The sequence below is a fragment of the Spodoptera frugiperda genome, chromosome 25, assembly GCF_023101765.2.
Source record: "Spodoptera frugiperda isolate SF20-4 chromosome 25, AGI-APGP_CSIRO_Sfru_2.0, whole genome shotgun sequence".
Lineage (NCBI taxonomy): Eukaryota > Metazoa > Arthropoda > Insecta > Lepidoptera > Noctuidae > Spodoptera > Spodoptera frugiperda.
The window spans coordinates 7,677,370-7,698,081 of NC_064236.1; the positions used below are offsets into that span (position 1 = coordinate 7,677,370).

The following is a 20,712-nucleotide window of genomic DNA, read 5'->3' on the forward strand; positions in this document are numbered from 1 at the left end:
ATTCCGACCGGGTCCGCCCGCCGCCGACCGGACCGGTTCCGTGAGTACACGTGCACGCACTAGCATTAAGCGTCGGGGTGCAAGCGAACTCAGTCGGTTCGCCGGAACGCTCGGAGCTAGTCATTCGAACGTGAGCGTCTCTAATTGAGGGCGATGGCCCAATGTAATTATTGTAGGAAGCTGGCGTGCAGTCGCGAGCCGCTTGCGCCAGCGCTTCGCGCGTTACAACGACCTTGCTCTCGATCCTCCAAGCCCGCATCCTGCGTCCAGCCCTCCCTTCAGTTGTGGGCCCTAACGGGATTTAATGACACCTCCTACAGATGACAGCTTTTACGAGCATTTATTAAATAAAGTGACGATTATCTTTTATTTCCAATTTGTTTATCCAATGATTTATTACACAACATGCAAATATAATGGAGATGGTATTGTTTATCCTCAATTTTTCTTTAGCATTCAATCGAGCAAATATCAATAATACTTTTAGTCGAGTGTATTGAAAAACCTTAGAAATTTTTGTGAGTAATCGTTTTCAGCAATAAAATATTTCTTTTGATTTAACGCTCGCTGGTCGAAGTCGCGTATTTAGTTTTTGGGGTTGATGTATTATTCTATAGGTTACGGCATTCGGGTTCAAATAATATAATACTTTCATTGAATCGTGACTCGGTCCTCGGTACATTGAAGACCGGCCAAGCGGCTCTTTGAGGTCAATCATTGTTAACCGCAATTGATAATTCTCTCGCTTTTCATGAAATTGCTTTCCTTTTCTTTAATATTTTTTTTTACGTAAATAAATCACAACTAAACTGATTGATAGGTAGCATATCATAATTTTCTCAGTTAACAAAACATCGTGCAGCTCCGCTGAACTGCATATCGCCCACATAGCTAATCAATAAGTTATTAATAAGTTTATTTTATACAAGAAGAGCATAAATCGTAACAAAGGTATTATTGGTAAGTTTTAGTTAGTCTATCAAATTGTCGGGGACTGAGGGCCCTAGAGTGGACTAGAAGCGTTTTTTCTTGTCGGTTTTTGTTCTTTTATAATCGCCAACCGCGGTTTGACATCTAGTGTTGCACATGCCGGTTGTTGCAAATCTGTTATTGTTGCCTCCGCAGCCACTGTATGAGAAGCTCTTGCAAGTACGCTCAGTCACATCGAAGTACCACCTGTAGGTAAACATACCATAAAGTGCCATCTGTAGGTAAATATATAATCACAGTGCCCCCTATGGGTGTGCGTATGGATGGTGGCAACCGGGGAGGTTATAGTTAAGTAAGAAATCTTCAGTCACATTCTTAGTCGTTCTCTCCAATATGCTTCTTGAAATTTTCCCTTCGTTATAAAACAAAGTTACAAACAGATATGCTTTTTGTTAAACGTACATCCCATGACATAGGGAAAGAATTATAGTTAATTGGGGCCACCACTCACTCAAAATTTTCCCTTATAATGTGTGTTGTGATTGGCTTTTATCCTTCCGATAAATAATCCGACTATAAAGGGGACACAAACTTACATTGGATAGTAATTGTTGCAAGATCCAAAGTCATATTGCAAGCGACATATTGTGTCATCAGAAATTTTCGCCTGCTCATCCTCACCGAGAAACTGGTGTCCAATCACTGTACAAAAATCAACAATGAAATTAAGAAATATGTCACGAAATATGTTAGTTATTATTTGGGAGTTACGGTACAAGCGGTACATACATATCGCAGTATTTATATCTTGACAAAAGAAGTGCAGAAGAATTTACCAGTTAAGTCGTAATCAAAAGTGGAGAAAAGATGTCTCTGGTAAAAGAGAAGTGTGGGAGAGCCATGCTTCGGCACGAATAGGCCGGCTCGACAGGAGTGATACCACGGCCTCACAGAAAACCGACGTGAAACAACGCTTGCATTGTGTTTCGTTGTGTGAGTGAGGTTACTGGAGGCCCAATTCTGCCCTTCCTAATCTTCCCAATCCCCGATTCCCGAACAACAACCCTTAAATTCTTAACTCCCAAAAAGTTGGCAACGCACTTGTAACGCCTCTGGTGTTTCAAGCGTCCACGGGCGGCGGCGATTGCTTACCATCAGGTAATACGTCGGCTCGATTACCGGCGTGTTTCATAAAAAAAAAAAACAGATATTGCAGGTGAATGCAACAGTTTCACTGATAAGCAATCTCTATTACAATGAAAAGTAGCAAATACTTACGAAGTTCGTTGTGCTAAAAATATTGTAAGTGTTATACTCACCGTCACATGTATCGGTACAGTCTCGAAGCGACTGAAAAGCATTGAATTGCAATTCACAATGGCCATACAGGAATGTCTTGCAAGCATTCATTTTCAAATCGTAATAAAACCTTAAATGACAAAAAAAAATATTTAATTACATTCGAGTCCCAAAAATTAATAAAATGTAATGAAACCAAAGATACAAACGCATAATCATATTGTTCATGAACTGCTTGTCTGGATGAATGAATTCATTGCCTAGTGCTTATCTGAAGATCGAAGAAATTTAGTAATATAGACAACATTAAGACTAACTAACATTTTGAAACAAAAATGCCAATTAATTACCCGACTGCGCCAGAAGGAGGGTTATGTTTTTCGAGTGTATGTATGTATGTATGTATGTATGTATGTATGTATGTATGTATGTATGTATAATTGTTTGGCACGCTCTACAGCCTAAACGGCTTGATGGATTTTGACTTGAGAGGTGTCGTTAGATTCGTATTTACTGTGAGAGTGACACTGGGTATATCAAAATAATAAAAAAACAAAATGGCGGATTTTTGGCGCCAAATTCGAATATTTCTCACTCTCTAGCCTAAACGACTTGATGGATTTTGACTTGAGAGGTGTCGTTAGACTCGTATTTACTGTGAGAGTGACACTGTGTATATCAAAATAATAAAAAAACAAAATGGCGGATTTTTGGCGCCAAATTCGAATATTTCTCACTCTCGAGCCTAAACGACTTGATGGATTTTGACTTGAGAGGTGTCGTTAGATTCGTATTTACTGTGAGAGTGACACTGAATATATCAAAATAATAAAAAAAAACAAAATATTTTTGGCGCCAAATTCGAATATTTCTCACTCTCTAGCTTGGATGGATTTCCGCTTGATAGGGGTCGTTTGATTCGTATTGACTGTGAGAGTGACACTAGATATATCAAAATACAAAAATAATCTAAAAAATATTAAATAAAAAAAGGTAATTTAAAAAACTAAAAAACCCGACTGTTTCTTTATAATATTAAAATGAAAAGATCGAAGAAATTTAGTAATATAGACAACATTAAGACTAACTAACATTTTGAAACAATGCCAATTAATTACACCATTATCATTACTGTTAACCTTCTAGGATAGATGAGTATTAAACTTGATATGAATGCAGAAAAATCGTATTTTAAAACGTCTTTATTAGATCGTGTTGTATGTCAGTAAGTGGATAATCATGGAAACTTTTTAGTGGATAATTATCCAAAATCTTCAACCAGGCCTTTCACCTGGGTGAGGTGAGAGAGGGTATCAGACTCTATTTACTACGCCTCTTTATAAGAGCACTAAAAGCACATACATAGTTTACACTTCAGTCAAGAAATAGGGGTAGCTTGCACAATCTATAATTTATTATTTACGTGCATTTATTTATTAACACATTAAACGCCGTAGGGGTCACCGGTGACTGACATTAGCAGAGGATTTGCCTTCATCAGTTTTCTATTGGCAGTCAAAGACTTAAAGCATGTTTTTCTAGCGTTTTAAACCATTACTTATGTTTTGTTAAGTAAAGTAATATTATATATAACAAGTACTTACCTGTAGGACATTGATTCATTCTTAGTACAGTCGAAACCATTTGGCTGAAGTTTACAGCGAATATGCCAATCGACTTTGTATAGTTCATCTAAAATTTTTGTTAGTGAACAGACACGAGAAGCAGGTGTAAACATGTCCCTAATACTATTATCTCTCTTACTGGTATCATAATTTTTATTAGCATTCAGATCAATTGGTACTGAACCCATAAAAAATATGAGCTCAAATAACACACAGAAAAGTAGTAAACCATAGTAACAATATAATTTCAATAAAATATTTTATTTACTTCGCAAAATATAATAGTCAATATCAACTCCAAAAGTAAATACGTGCTTTCTACAGCGATAAAACAATATAACAAGATAATTTACTAATTAGAAAACTCACGTGACCCCTCTAATTGAGCGCGAAGTATCGGTAAATCGAAGCAAATAAAAAGAATTCGGATATAAATAAAAATCGATTTTAAAAACATTATTTGTCCGCTGTTCTTTGTAACTAGAATAGTGATATACTAGCAATCTGCACACTGATATGGTAAGCAACTCGTAAAAATTTAATAACACAGTGCCAACTTGTAAAATAATTAATTTCTATGGTACGTAAAACCATTGTTTATTCAAAGTGGCTAAGTCTATTAAAAAACAACGTGTTCTCCAGTCGTTTCGTGAAATTATTTCTTAGGTATCTGATTTGCTAAAGTTGTCAATTGACGAATAGCACTTTCCATCGCTCGTTTTTTAAATTCTGCCGTGATTGATCTTTCAACGTTTTCTATAATCCATTGGACCATCCACTTCTGTTTTACACGATTTATAGAACGTTGTTTTCTAACGTGATATTCCAAACGGCCTCGGACGCGTTGGTATACCAACATTGCTCTTTCCCTATAAATAGCTTCTAATTGCACTGCAATATTTTCTTTCTTAGCCTGTATCAAATCTTTTTGTCCATTTGCTCTGGCTATTGCAGTTTTTGCTTCTTTTATAGTATTGTTATGGAAATTGACTTCATCTATTCTACCTTTTTCCAAGTCTTTGGTGAAGTCATCGACTTCTTTGTCAAGATAGGCACCAAGCTTTGGTCCAAATCTGGTGACCGTATAATATACCATTATGAATTGAGAAATGCCCATATAATATTCGTGTTCCATTACGAAGATTTCTTTGCTGACTAAATAATTTACAAGACCTATCATTAAAAAATAGGGTCCCGTGACGCCAGTCATTGGTTTTAGGAAACAAAACCATTCTTCTGGAATGAAACCCATGCGAACTTTTCCTGGCAGTATGGCTCTTTTTTGTCCACTTCCACTTCCAGCGCCAGCTGCACCGCCTTGGCAGACTGGTCCACGTTTTATGGGTGTCTCTAATTCAGTTTTTTTTAGTCCACCAGCTCCAGGAGATACATTCACTTGTTTTTTCTTAAATGGACAATTGACCGCATGAGCTCGAGTATGTGGTATCACTAATGGGGCAAACAGTTTTGAATCTATTTGGATCGAAAAGCTTATAATTTGGCGACCAAGCATTATCAATACATACGGTAAAACCGATTCGACAAATGGTTTGACGTCCTTCATAAATTAAATAGTTTATTTATTTAATTTTAATACGTTTATATTGGTTAGAGGTTTCGCACTGTGAAGGTTTTATTTTACAATGAATAAATAGAACGCTGAAAATGGAACGCTATGTGTTAATGGTTATTGGACGGATTATAATCAGTATGGATTATTTTGATTTGTTTTGTTAGATAGTGGCTGATATTAAAGCCGAAAGGACACAAGTGGGATTGTCCAGAGCAGTATCTCATGATCGAACTATGTAAAATTATGTAGGTATTAGAAGTTGGCGTTGCAGTTTAATTATACTTATGTTCTATCGCACCTAAGCAAAACTTCACCACAATAAGTACAAGAAAGTATAACATACAAAATGGAATACTACAACGTATATTACTACAATCCAGGAACCGCGATGCGACCAACACATAAATACAGACATTACGTTCAAATTGCGTTCAACTGAACCGGTTGCCGTTGATTTAAATCCAGTTTAACTCATTTTAACGCACAAATATTCCCAAGGAAGCTCAAAATTGCGATAGCCGATCTCGTAAGTGGTGTCGTGTAACCTTGCCATTCAGCTAGTAGGAGCGATCATTTATCGTTGGCAGCGTAAATCCGCCACGCCTCGATAGATCGACTGCTATCCGAAGCTTATACACTACGTGACGCTATTTCATATTTACTGTAAAATATAAAACCTGATCACCTTAAAATTTCACTTCCAATATCTTAACTAACTTAGTGTAGTACTCTCTCATGTCTCTTAGATGAACGATGCACTAAACTTAATGCTAGAGTGGAAAAAAAATGTCGTTGATGAATATGGATATAATTTAACTAGCGATGAAGTCAAAATAATTATCATTATATGCAAAATTTAATAGACACGATTTGATTATAAATAAACCCTGCAATTTCTTGCAAATCCTTGCAAATTAGACTGGGTTCATGTAATGCAAGACTAGTGTTCTTGCCACTTTACTCCAGATTCCTACTATTAAACAATGCGGAGTGTAGAGAAGTGAAGTATGTTAAAAGCTTTAAATGCCTGTGTTTGCTTTAACGCCACGTATTTACCAGGAAATTGAAGGAATGCGAAACCTTACACCTCGTGCAGGTGTAAAGCAGTAATTTATTAAAGGAAATAATGGTTCAAGCGATCCTGTGGCTACATAAACTATTGTTATGACCCCGCGAACAATTGTGTGGCTAATACTATAAATCGATTGGCTAGAACTAGATGGAACGATACAATATTGTTATACAAAACTGATTGACTTTGTTTATGCGTGTTTCCTTCTTATGGTAATTTATGTTTAAATAGGAATGCTTACTATTTTAAACCTTGGGCTTGGGCTTTAAATTATTTCAACAGGTGGTGGTATTACATGAATGATTTATTAGAAAATTTGTTCAACAAAGTTGACTTTAGAAGTTGTACATCCATCATACTTTCTATAGTAATTAATTGCCAAATGAAATCGCACGGTAAATCACCAAGTTTTCATATCTACATTGTTTTTTTGTCGGTATGAAATCTATATTTTTTATTTTATTGCTGTCACTCTTTGTAGCAGATTATCCTGTATCAAAATGAATCGAATATGCACAAAATAATTAATACTTTATGTTCCGCTTTCATATACTGTAACACTCTTTCTTTGTGAATTGCTTTTCATATTATATTCGGTTCCACAAAGCATTATTTCTCGCGTAAATTCCTCTGGGATTAGTAGGATTAGAACCTTGTTATCGCAATTTTCTCCATCTATTTCGAAGCTACCCTCTTTCTGAAGGGAAATACTTCTTAAATAAATGTTTTCTTTATGTGTAATTTCAGTTCGAACAAGTATAAAACAAGTGTTGGCTACGGATTTTGTTCGCGAAGTTGTATTATGAAAGTGAAATTGGTGGTCTTAGTTTGTTAAGCCCATTACGTAGGTAGGTTATTGAATAACAGCTGCTATAATAAGTACTTTAACGGAGAATAAGTTTTCTTTGATAACTTCCCAAGACATTCCTCTGAATGAATAAATGTTGTTTGTTGTATAAAATGTTAAAATAAAGGATTATCCCATCAAAAACATCCTGTAAAAAACCCAAGTCTCGCAGCTCAGTCTTTCTACCGTCAAAAGTTGTGAGATCCATGTAATACCAAGTCGGTTAATCTATTTAGTGTCTACTTGAAGGACCTTCTGTCTTAAGTTATTACATAAGTTATTATCATGCCAATATTAAAAATATTTAACGTTTTAAACAAATAGATCGACTTGGACATCGCTTGATTTGATTATTAGTATGTATCACACTACACAGCACGACGGGCCAGCGACCAACAGGAACGAGAGTTTCAATCGCGTGAGGCGCGAGAGACTAAAGAATCTAATATAATATTGTAATATTCATTTTGTTTTCATGCGATGTCCAAGTCGATCTATTTGTTTAAAACGTTAAATATTTTTAATATTGGCATGATAATAACTTATGTAATTACTTAAGACTTCTGTCTTAACCGACTTGGTATTACATGGATCTCACAACTTTTGACGGTAGAAAGACTGAGCTGCGAGACTTGGGTTTTTTACAGGATGTTTTTGATGGGATCTCACTTCTTTTTGTAGAGCCTTTCTTTTTGATACCATCTACTTCTAACGAATTTTGTTAAAGGTCTTATGATATTTTCTTATTTTTATATGTAGTCTTCCTCTTTTTCTTTTTCTTTTTCTGTAAGGAGGCTAGTCGCGCTAACAATTTATATATAACAGATTTAAATTATAATATATTGTTTTATTAGATTTTCGTACTTCAAGACATGTCCAATCATGTGTTTTTCATTACGTCGACCATTTTACAAGTAATAATGTTGTTCAGTTTCATGGGCTAAACACACCCTTACCCACCCTATACCCCCTCCCTTGCCTCATATGGTAGGTACCTATCTACACCTATTAAATTTATAACCACCACCAACCACCAACTGCATAAATAACTTTGTAATCCCATATATTTATATGGGATTACAAAGTTATTGATGCAGTTGGTGTATTTGCAAAACTGGACCGAAATTACAAAATATTTAAGTTTTCCCATGATTAAGACACTAAACTCTATATGTATTCCAAATATGAAGCTTCTAAGTCTGCTAGAAGTGCCTTGGACTTTTGATGATCGGTGAGTCAGTGAGTGACAAAATTTAGAAACTTTAACAAGTTGTCATTCTTAAACTACTGGTTCAAATTGACAGTCAAAGTATCTTCCTATATCCATAAATTACAGATTGTTTATTGAACCTGCACTCTGATTCCTCTTGACTTGATGAGAATATATAATGTTAAGTAATGTTTAATGTGACTTGATGAGAATATATAATGTTAAGTAATGTTTAATGTGCCTACTGTCTTAGTGCCTAGTCCGGTCTTAGTGCGGTAATATCGTAGCTGAGCCCTAAACCTTAACGATATCGTTAAAAGTTTCTTACATTTGTAATAGCGACATCCTATCCTACTAATGTAAGCGTAAAAAAACTTGTTTTACTTTTAAACTCGTAAACTGTCTTTAGTCTCATCACTCTAGGGTCCTCACAGCTCCCCACTGAAGCTCCCAAATGCCTAATTTATTTGAAGCAAGAATTTTCCATTTACATCAAGGGTCCAGACAATATTGTGCGCTGGGACCTCTTACCCAAGATATAGAGCCGCTTTCCGAAGTACCGAACTTGCGCTCTTTGGACCGATACAGCTAAAATGTAATAAACTAATGAACTCATAACTATTTTGAGACATTCCAAAACTGTATGGAAATTAGTCTAGACTTGTTGATCGCGCATACTAATGTTTGTAGAACAATAATAAATAATTAGAGGTACTTATTCACTGGTAATAAAATATTTGAAGGTATACCAAATGAATGATTGGAGCGGTTGTTGTTAAAGTTGTGTCGGTTCAATGGCAGCCATTGTATTAGGTCGGTGGGCACTGGGTGCTTGTAAAGGTAGGGTCCCACGTGCCGTATCGCGCCGGTCGGCCGACACGGTGCGGCGAGACGCGGCGCTTAGCACGCGCTCTTACATAACGAACAAACGGTGCGTTAATACATGGCTTTGAGGAAGTGAACGCGCTTTATCATGTGACCGATATTAAGCACGCCTTCAAGTACGAAAGAGCAATGCACCGAGCTGCCTTAAGACTTGTAAGCACATTCAAGAACGATTTAAGTTATGGTCGTTCGTTTCTATAAACTAGACAATGATTGTGATGATTTAGACATGTTCAGTAAATAAATAGGATTTTCTATGATCCTGTGTTTCAATAAAATAAATTGAAATCACTGAAACATACTTTATTCACTTCACTTGTTTTATCTACTTGAAGACGGCGGAAATAGTTTGTTCCCGCTTCATTTTATCATTTCAGTCTCCAGCGAAGCACAATTTGTATATGTTCAAAGGGAAATAAAAGCGCACTGAACAAATTGTAGGATATTTGATTTTCATAACGTTTACATTTCGTCTTCATCATAGTAAAGAGTAGAGAGTGAAGGTTCTAAATAAATGTTTATCCTGTTTACTTTAAAACTGCTGTCAAAGATGGTGTTGCTTCGAAAATAATTTCACTTAATACGTGCCCTGACTGCGATGACTTATTTATTGCCGCTCTCTTTCGGAACGACAAGCTTAATTGACAAGGGAAGCGAGACTCGCAGGGGGTAAAATCTCGGGATAACTCCACATTTTTTTTATACATAGGAATCTTCTTCTTCCTAGGTAACTTTTCTGAATTTTTGCGATTGTTTACAACATCTCTGGAGCGGGTTATTTTATGGCTACTGATACTCGTACGTACTTGTCCACATTAAACCTTATCTAGCTTCCGTTACTTGTGTGGCTCGTCCTAAAAAGGACATTTCGGGCCGCATGACTGCCCACGTTCTTTTGCTTACGTAAAACATGTACTTTCTGTTATATGTCAACATAATATGTTACTTAAACATTTACAATACCCAGAACTGATGACAAACAGAGCTCAGTGTCAAATTAAGTTCTTATGGGTCACTCGTAATCTGCTAAACTAACTTTGGATAATCTGAGACAAAAGTTGAAGGCACGTCCGTTGGTCTATCGATTCATTTCCGTTACAAAAACGGCTTTTCCACAGATTGAGTGCCAACTGGCCCTAATCAACCCGACTTCCTTCATCAGTTATGTTCTTTTCTACCATTTTAAATATATTTTTCTCGTCTTTGACTGTCAGATAAGAGGTCTCGGGTTCGATTCCCGGGTCGGGCAAAGTATTACTGGGCTTTTTTCGGTTTTTCGAAAAATTCTCTGTGGTAAGTCTGGATTTATGCCCTGTAAGTAGTACATGGGACATATTATAACACATATGGTGAAAAGTGGGTTATAGCGGCATTACGTGCCGTAATGTGCACCTCTACCTACCCCTTCGGGGATAAAAGGCGTGATATTGCGTATTCTCATCCTATTAAACCCTGGTCGATGAAAGATTACTAATAACTCAAATAAATTAATCTATGCGCAATAGCAGCTGTTCTTTTCAAAGTTCATTTTACTTTGTGTCTTTATTCAAACTTGTGAAAAGTTAATGTAATTAGTGAGAGAGCTATGATTTGAGAATTGAGATCCATTACTTAACACTAGATTTGTGTTAAGAGATTAAAATTTGTACATTATCAAAGACGAATTTTATTATGGAAAGCTAATGAAAATGTTATAATTAAGGTGATAACGATGACTTTCAGATCTTTTAGCTCTTTTGGTGATTTTCTGGTTAAAAAAGCTGTCTGATTTATTTGAGAAGGTAATTTTAGGAAAATGTCTAGTTCTACTATCTACTCAGTTAACATAAAGTATTACACGATGAACATAACGTGGTTGTATCACTTCATTTGGCGTGGAATTGACATGTAATTACTTGGTGAAACGGTCTGAAATGTTTATGGTTTCCCTTAGACATTTATTGGAATGATTTACGTACACAATCATCCAAAACCTTTATAATTTCGGCCCCTCACCAATTTATTCTGTTTGCGTTTGTAAACTTATTATTGCCAAGGGGTTTTATTGTCCCTTTTTAAGCTAATATTTGGTTAGTAACGGGTTACTGGAATACTATTTTTATACACACCAACATTTCGAATTAAAGTTTTAGTTACCTAATGGAAAAATATGTGTAAACTCCAGTAAATTTTTTTCTTATAGCTACAGCTACCTAAACCATTCCACGGTCAAATAATATATGTCAAAAGTATATTTATATAAATAAATATATATATTATTATATAAAACTTATTATACTACACAAAATTATTTATTTCAATCACACCAGGAAGGTACTTTTGAACGTCAAAGCAAATATAATAATATTAATAACGTTTGTCTGTCGGTCAGTCCTTTAGGGAAGCTATTTGCTCGTTCAAAAGTGTAGATTCCATTTTTTAAGCTTCCGTCGCGTGTGCAGCCTTAATGGTTAAAGCTACACAGAAATAATGTATGACGGAAATGTTCTCCTTAAAATTGTTTAAACGACAGCAAATGTCTATCTTTTATTTCCAACAAAATATTACTAGGTAAGTGTATGACTACTCTACTTATGTCTTTGAAAGTAAGATATTCTTCTGACCTTTATTTACTTGTAGTCCACTACATTATAATATTATTATACCTAAGTTAGGTGTGATGACGTTATCTACAACACTTCGAATAATATACGTAATTACTTAGCGTCTATCCTTGACATGTTACTGTTATCATGATTTGGGAGAGTTTACTCTGTGCACACAAGACTGAAATTACAAATGACATAATAAAAAATATAAATAAAATCATATGGTTACGGAAGTGGTTGGAAAAATCAATGTTTCAGTACAACTCAGTAGTAAGTATCAAAGAGGGTGATTTTATTGTGTCTATACCTACTGTCTTTTTTCGAGGGTGTAAATCACCCTGGGCCAGGCGAGAAAATGTCGGACTTTTACTGGCTAAAAACCACCCCGTTCCTACACCAGCTTTTCGAACCGGAGCCCCGGTAAACCCGCTAGGTAGTCCGCAGCTCCCGCTAGGTAGTTCGCAGCTCCATACCTACTGCCTTGTTGGGCAATGGATCCGTCCTCTACTCTTCATGAGACATTAGGAGAAACACAAGTGGCGAAAACTGGGTGTTACATATACAGAGGTGCATTAATAATTAAATTTTCGTCCAAAAGAATCCGTGATGCTGTTACATTAAGATGGAATGATGTAAATCTGTAAAATCTGCGAGATTACACCCTCTGAATATGTCACGTAATGGACCCGAATGTAATGGTTTATTCATTACATGGCTCACAAAAGAATCCCCATGATAACGCATGATAACATTACCATGCATAAGTTATTGGACTTTGATATCTTTTGACTAAAATGTTCCTTCACCTACTTATACATAAGTAACTTAATTTACTTTTTTCTTTTGTATTCTTGTTGTTACGTTATGTTGGTTCTCTTTGTAAAGTTTATAGAACATAATGCTCTGGATTCGTTTGTAACAATTTTTATTTATTATTTACATAATTTTGTAAATTATTTACCCAACAATTAGTTATGTTATGAAATGACTAACATTAGAAAAAATATGAACAATAGAGTTAGAGTATAAGAGCACAAGATGCTCGCTTTAGATAAAACTCCTGTACATACAATGGGTCATGGATACATTAAGCGAATCTACTACTTTTGAATGAGACTAATAACTCTATATCTGGTTCTAGAATTCGTCCTCGAACTCAGCAGACAAAAATCTCATAAACTTGACGCACACGGAAATCTTTTAAAAGATAAAGGTCTCACAACCACGCACTCACACATTGACAAACTTGAAACTGGGTTATTCTTCACGAAAAAAGTTGGCAATGTAAATATAACAACACAAACAGGTATTAGATACTAATGTGTACGTGTATGTATGTGTGTGAATAGTGATGTGCCAGTAATAACACAGAGATGTCAAATTCTTGAATGGTGCAGCATCGCAGCGCACTTTCATGTTTGACCTTCGATGCTTAAGGTGAATGAACTCACGAACACAGACACCTGCCTGATATCTTCGCTCTGGCTCCTTTTTAACAAAAAAATCCAATGCTTTTTTAACATAGTCCATTGGATTGTTATTACGAAGTTAATTTTTCGGAATGATGGCTCACCATCGCAATTTCGTCTGCGAAATGCATTTTTTATTACTTTTCGATTTGGACCACATCTGTGTTGTCATGATGATATCCTATAATTTATCGCCAGGTGGAAAAACATTTCTTAAATCATTTTCTAAAAGGAAACAAACATTGGCACAAGGATATTTGAGTAGGTACTTAGTAATGAGTAGGAAGTACATTTGTACGACCATAGGTATTTCTGTGGTTCGTAGAACACATAGTTGCCCGAAATAATTGCTCACACACAGTGAAAGCCGGTATTTAGTGTAATTTTGTGGGCGATTCCTTGCGCGCACGCTGCCTGTTGCAGCCGTGCGGTGGCCACTGGCCGGCCGCTTGCGCAACCCGCGCGTTCACTGACGCACCGCTCCCTTTAACAAAGCCCACATTGTTACCAATTACAAGTCAAACAAAAGCTCATGCGTTGCTGTTTAAATACTCAACGAGAATTTCTTGAACGCATCCACATTGCTCGAAATGATAAAGCGGAACAAATAAGATATTATCTTAAACCTAATTTAATATTGTAAGTATGTTTGGTTTAAATTACTTTTAAAGCAGTAAATTTTGTTTTCTTATTAAACTTTCGAAAATGTTGCGTTCACGTTTCTGTTGTTCATTAAAGCGAGCGACATGTAGGGAAGCGAATCGTTTTGGTTTGACAGGATAACCCAGAACAAATCTTCTGCTCGCAAAGTTAATAAAAGTTGTTAAAACAAGCAAATCCTATTCTGTGGAACAGTTGCCTTGTTTTATTTATGTTGTGGCCTTAGATACTTTCGTGCCTTAGCACTTGACAGTTAATAGACTTGTCCCTCTCGTTCCTTTACAAGTAATTAGATCAAATTTCGCGGGAAAACATTTTAAATTTACGATCTAAAAATAGCGTTTTGACACGAGGCGTCGTTAATTCGTCTAGAGGCTATAAGGCCGCTCGGCGTCCGTTGAATCTAAAATAGTGAAGTTGAAGGTCAGAAGCTGCCGGGCGAGGCTCGGAACCGATTTATATGTGCATACAAAACACCTATCGGCTTGTTAAATGACACATTGCTTCCATATTATATAATAGTTTATTCATAAGGCTTTTAACTTCTATTGCTAGGCGTCACTCCATTTGTATTAACATACAATACATAATGTGATATTGTCACCAAATACAATTTGTGACAATGATATTTGGGTGTATTCCTAAAATTAATCCTCATAGAAATCAAATATTTCATTGAAACTTCATTCTGAGAAAAGCTTATGGAGACGAGAAAGAACAATAATGTATTTAAACTAGTTCAAATATTGTGTTTTATGTATTAGAATAAGCAATCCAAAGATAAATTATAATTTATTTGTAATGTCCAGAACATAAACCCTTCGCGAACACGAAGCAGACAGCAGCCATTTAATTTTATTATCATGTTTAATTCGTGTTTTATTTTTAATGGGCAAACATTTAAGCCCTACAAGTTTAAACACTTAACATTCGCGTTAAAATAAATATCAAGTAAAACTCGGAGCAAACATTTGTGGACAATTTTTTAATAATTGTATAAAAACATTTTCTAAACGTAACATAACTGGAACATTTATTAATTTGTCTGACATTTTATTTTAGAGACAATGAGTCAGAGTTTATTGAAAAGAATGAATTGTTAGAATAGCAAGTAATATACTAAAATCATCTTTGAATGCAAATTGAGCAGAGAAAATGTTTCGGGCTCCATTATAATACTGCGCTCATTTAGTGCTTACTAAGAGTTCACCAGACGTTAAATGTTGAAACGTCTCGTCTGTTATTATCTTGAGCGAAGCCTCAGTAAATGTAAAAAATATTGTTCTAGATTTTTTCGCAGCCTATGTCAAGGTGAAATTATTATTATGTTATGGCTGCTTGTTGAAACCACGTGTGGGATGTAGGTATGGGCCTATACCTGCTATGGTGCTATGCCTATGCTGAATGTCAAAGGTCGACTGTTTAAAACATTAACGCGAATAGTGTAACCAATTTTAAATCATGATTCTATGGTGTATTGTCGTTTGTATGCAATATTACTGATTTATATTTCCACAGTACGCATAGTTCACAGTTTTCATCATTTAAAATAATTACTTATGTTATTGTAGAGGACCCCATGGATTGGACAGTCCTGTCCAAAGCCCACATAACTGTGTAACATCATCCAATATTCGAAATTATTTTTAAATGTCTTAGAAACAAATGTTTCTCTTACATCTATGTAGTAGGCGTTCAGGAAAGCACGCAAACTTTATTTTGCTTTATCCTTAAAATAATATGCTCTAGTTTACGTATAGTAGTGAAACAGTCGTAGATAGTGTAAGATGTCAGTTTCATTTCTATTTGTATTTACCCATATAGCACTTACAAGTAAGTAACCGACGTAAAAAATGAGCTAAAGTTTCATTCACAAAAAAGTCACCAAGGAGAATGGGTTCCCGAAATTCCCGCAAACAACGTCGCAGACCGTTGTTAATGACAGAATTACTCTCAACAATTTCTGAGTAACATTCTTCTGGCAAAAGTTTATTACGTTTCAAACTAGCTAAAGTTAATTAATCTGAGAGTGATTTGTGACCGGCCCGCGTCCCCTCGAATATATTGTCCTAAGTTGTACAGCGAGTCTTTTCTTCATTATGGCAGACGGGAGCCGGTCGTTAGTTTGTGCACCGAATTGTCTTATATGTGGCCGTAGCCTCGTTAAAGCTTGTCCAATTCCAAAATAATGAGCCATCTCGAACTCCTCTCGTGTGCCCTTCGCGTTGTTAAACTTTCTGAATAAGTTACGTGTCGCTATGAACTACTCCTCAATTGTTTGTTGCCGCCATGATGTTAATTTAAACTTGTTAGGTTACACGAAACAAAAGGTAGACCAAAATCCGTGTTGGAACAAAGTAAACGTGTTACAAATACAAGCTTCAATTACAGACAAACTATCAAACACTCCACGCAATTTATGTCGATGCGAAAACTTTGTTTTGCAAACTTCGTTGTTGAGGGAAACTGTTCGTCCAAAAGAAGTGAAGACTGACAAACTGGTTTCGCATACATATTATGCGGGTTCCATTTGGATTGGCCGTTTGCGTTTCAAAGGGGGAAAAGTTGTAAAAATTATTAGGAAAGGGCCGGCCGCAGTTTGGTCGCGCATGCAGGCTTTTATCGCGCATAAATCACAAAATTTTTGTAACATAAAAGCACTGGATCTATAGGCCATGAGAAGTCTGTCCACATTTTCGTCGAGGCAGAATTTAAAATGCTGTAAAGGTCAAACTTTGCCGACATGTGAATATTTATTGCATTAAAATGTCACTGAAAAGTAATGTGACGTAGCAAGTTCTATAGAAATGCTCTTATGACATCGAACACTACCAATTTTTTGTGTTTACTAAATGACTTAAATAATTTCGTGGTATGGTACTAGCTTTAATCAATTTAGTATTATTCGATTTTGTACTCAAACAAAGTACTTATAATTCACTTAGATAATTCGGCTAGAAGTTAATTACTTAACATTATTTACGTTCCAAAACCTATTCATTGATGAAGATACAATATAAACTAATGGATAACCAAAAGTTATTTTAGTTTAAAATAGTAAATTGAGACCTAAACGAAGAAGCATTAAGGTCTACTTTAACCTTTTGAAACTCAATAAATAGATTCATACAATGATTATTTCTTAAAAGCAAAGTTTAAAAAGTATAGATGAAAAGAAATGTGACTTGAAAACGGTTCGGTTCGGCAAACACATGCTCGATCTTCACTAAAACAACATTCTCTTTGCCAAAGTTAGTTTTCTTAGTAAATGTTAGATTTTGAAATTGATTTATCGTCGATATTTCCATACGTTAAATATTACTTGATACAATTTCCTTAGCCATTGTATTAGAAAATACGACTCCGTATGTTAACGACAGCTATTGATGAAAGTATAATACGTTTATAAAGTGGATTTGAGCTTTGATGGGGTATTATTTTCGTTACGTTACGTTACTTAAGGGTTAATAATGGCTTTTTTTTTCAAGGTAATGGAAGAAAAGAAGAATATTTATTGAAGATTTTGATCAATCACCGTTTCCTTTAAGCATCAGCCATAGGCCAAAATATTATATTTTAAAGTTAAACTGTGCATATTATGACCATTATGTATTTGATAAATTCTTTTGCTACCTATATTTAGGTACCTATAATATGTTTTAAAGTGTTGTTTTGGACCTATTTCTAATGAAATACTAATGTTTACCTAGCTATTGCTTATTACATTTCTATTTTTTTACATTGTATTGCGTATGAAAGCCTAAGCAAATGCAATTTCAGGAAATAATACTTCCAGAATATTGTACCTTTAGTACCTAAATTGCATCATTCCGAGAAGGCCTAGAGACTGAGTCATCGTTGACCTGTGATGTTAGATAATCATCGGAGGCAAACTATTGCGCATCGCATCATCAGTTAGTTTGAATCAAGGTTGTTGTACATACAATTACTTGGTTAGTATACGAAAGGTAAATAAAAACTATACATGTATGCGCTGTGACTTAATGTGGATGTGATATAATAGAGACATCTATCGAGTTATTACAGGTTTTTTGCGAAATATATTATGTTATCTACGTCTATAATTATATCTGCTGTTTAGTATAGAATTTTGTAGACATGTAAAATATAATAAGTAATTTCCTCTGAAAATTAAACCTATCTCTTTCGGGGAATAAAAGTTACTAGCTTAACAAGTTGTTTTTTTTAAGTCCATGTGACATAAAGTATAAGTCTGACAATATTTAATATTATTTTATTTTTTATACTCTATTTTGTGCGTGCACTATTATTTTGTTAGATGCTTACCGCAACCATTTTGTCGACACCCACTTGAATCTTTACCAAATACGCGGATCGTATAAAACTGGGCGTTTTAGGTGTTTTGCGAAGGGATAGACAACAGTCCAGTTTTGGTAGAAATTAGTCATCATCTCATCTTGTCTATAACGCTAAAAAATACTTGTTTAATTACGTCTAATCCAGCCCACACCGTCGTCTTTGTTAGAAGAACTCCCTAACAAACACTAACAGACAGTCATAAAGTACAATTTATTTTGAACATTACACTCAAGTATGTAGTGGGCAGCTTTGTTTAATTTATCACACCAAGTCCAAAATGTTTTGTAGTCGTTAAAATAGTTTTAGTGCGGGACACTAGAGTGGTGTACTGGGAGCGTAAATTCAATTCGCTGTGTTCGCATTACTGTTGAACGTGCTTCGAAATATTTGCTCTTCCCAACTAATCTAGTTCCTGCTTATGCCACAAGGAATATCTTCATAGTAAACATTTAAATTCAGCAAACAATATTGTTTCTGCCCCCCGGCTTGGCAACATTTGTGCAGCAACATTCAAAATGTTACCAAATATACTTACCTAATATAACTTTGGACTTTATTTATTTTATTGATGTTAAGCTTCTGAGTACTCTTGCCAGCGGTGAGTGTTGAGAGCACTGTACGTTCACTAGTAGATTTCAGCTTACGGATAGTCTAGTGTTGGTTGAAATCCTGTAACCGATGCATGGAAGCATTAAGAGATATTCGACTTAAAAATTCTGTGCACTTCCGGGAGTTTGATTTTGTAACAATAGGTAGTCTCGCTCTATTTTGTAGAAAAGATAAAGTTACGCTCTTTCCGTAGTGTTCGTGTTATATAGGTACGATTTGTTAGAAGTTTCCTAAAGCTATATAATATCAAGAGAGTTACAGAACTCTCGCTACAAAAGAATTTCATACAAATGCTGATGCTTACACAGATTTATAAAAATATGAATAATAGATAGCACCTATATTAACTTTCAAACTGTAGTCCAAAACTAAGAATGCAGCCGACTCGGACTGCATACAGATATTAAAGAACTAACAGGGAACAAAAGCAACTGCAATATAAATGTGAAACTCACAGAATTCGAATCGTTATCCCACAAAGTTAATACTAGAACTGCATAATGTATGTACTTGGAAGTAAGACGGAGCATCTAAGTAAAGTTTTCGCAATAAGCCGACGTTTAAATAAGAGCAATTAAAGTTTTACTAGAAATCTGAACCTTTGTTCGGTGGGAGAAGACAAATTGTAACTCCTTCTTTCATCCACCTTCGTGGTAGATTCGTTTTATTAATTAAACAAGTACTACTTAAACCTTAATGAATCTAAGGAATTACTGATTTAGTACTAGCTTGATAATGAGCTAGATTAAAGTACTTAAGCCTAGATTAGGAATAATATAGTTTGAACTTCATTTACTTACTCTTTAATTAAAGTCAGCGTAGGACAGGCGGCATTCTTAGTCTGCGATTCCATTATTGAATTTGATGGTCAACACAATTTTGTGTTGTTCATGTTGGAACAGAACAATGAATATAATCATTGCAAGACATCTCTGAATATTACCTAATGCTGCGGACTGCTTAACTGATTACCGGGGCTCCGGCTCAAAAAGCATGAGTAGGAACGGAATATTTTTAAGTCAGAAAGAGACTGACACTCCCTCTAGCCTAGTCCAAGGCGGGAAAAGTCGTTGAAAGATTTTCTACCCTCAAAAAATAAAGACATCTGAATTTTGTGAAACAAATCTCTTATCTCTCAATCTTAACTAATTAAACATATTACAGTTGCTAAATATTACCGGAAAGATACAACAAAACTAAACAGATAGGTATCACAAGACTTCATGAAATAAGATAGAAATAAAAATCCATCCAACTCAATTCCCGAGCTATCGGACAAATATAATAGGAAATATCTTGGATAGTGATAAAGCCACATTCTGTAACAAATGATTCGGTTCATATTTCTCTAAAATATAATATCTTCCTGTTTGGATTGGACACCTTTGATTTACTGTGTCCAGTTTATCGCCATATTATTGCAGACTAGTTTCTACCCAAGACTTTGTTCGAGCTGCCAAAGAGTGCAGAAAATGGGCTAGTTATGTCAATTAAGAACAATGTGGCTATCGATTAAGGAATTTTCGAAATTGGAACAGTAGTTTCGGAGATCTATTCCCACATATAACAAAGACTTGATATTTGTGATTGAACTGCTTTATTAT

General features: G+C 35.3%; 2 protein-coding genes across 5 annotated transcripts in view; one reads left to right on the plus strand and one right to left on the minus strand.

The window, feature by feature from the left end:
• Positions 1 to 20,712, plus strand: part of LOC118263689 (carboxyl-terminal PDZ ligand of neuronal nitric oxide synthase protein) — a 153,758-nt gene that overhangs the window by 15,143 nt on the left and 117,903 nt on the right. The window lies entirely within an intron of this gene.
• LOC118263713 (amyloid-beta precursor protein-like) lies at positions 900 to 5,423 on the minus strand. 3 transcript variants are annotated; one of them, XM_035575868.2, is made up of 5 exons: positions 4,224 to 5,422; positions 3,834 to 3,921; positions 2,250 to 2,359; positions 1,527 to 1,632; positions 900 to 1,176 (listed from the first exon to the last, which is right to left on the minus strand). In XM_035575868.2, the coding sequence occupies exons 1-5, from the start codon at positions 4,309 to 4,311 to the stop codon at positions 1,014 to 1,016; spliced, it is 555 nt and encodes a 184-aa protein (XP_035431761.1). In that variant the 5' UTR covers positions 4,312 to 5,422; the 3' UTR covers positions 900 to 1,013. The 3 variants fall into 3 exon arrangements, 2 of the variants coding, with proteins under 2 accessions (XP_035431761.1, XP_050560275.1); XM_050704318.1 differs by lacking the exon at positions 3,834 to 3,921 and having other exon boundaries at positions 4,224 to 5,423; XR_007707112.1 differs by lacking the exon at positions 900 to 1,176 and having other exon boundaries at positions 1,594 to 1,632; positions 4,224 to 5,423.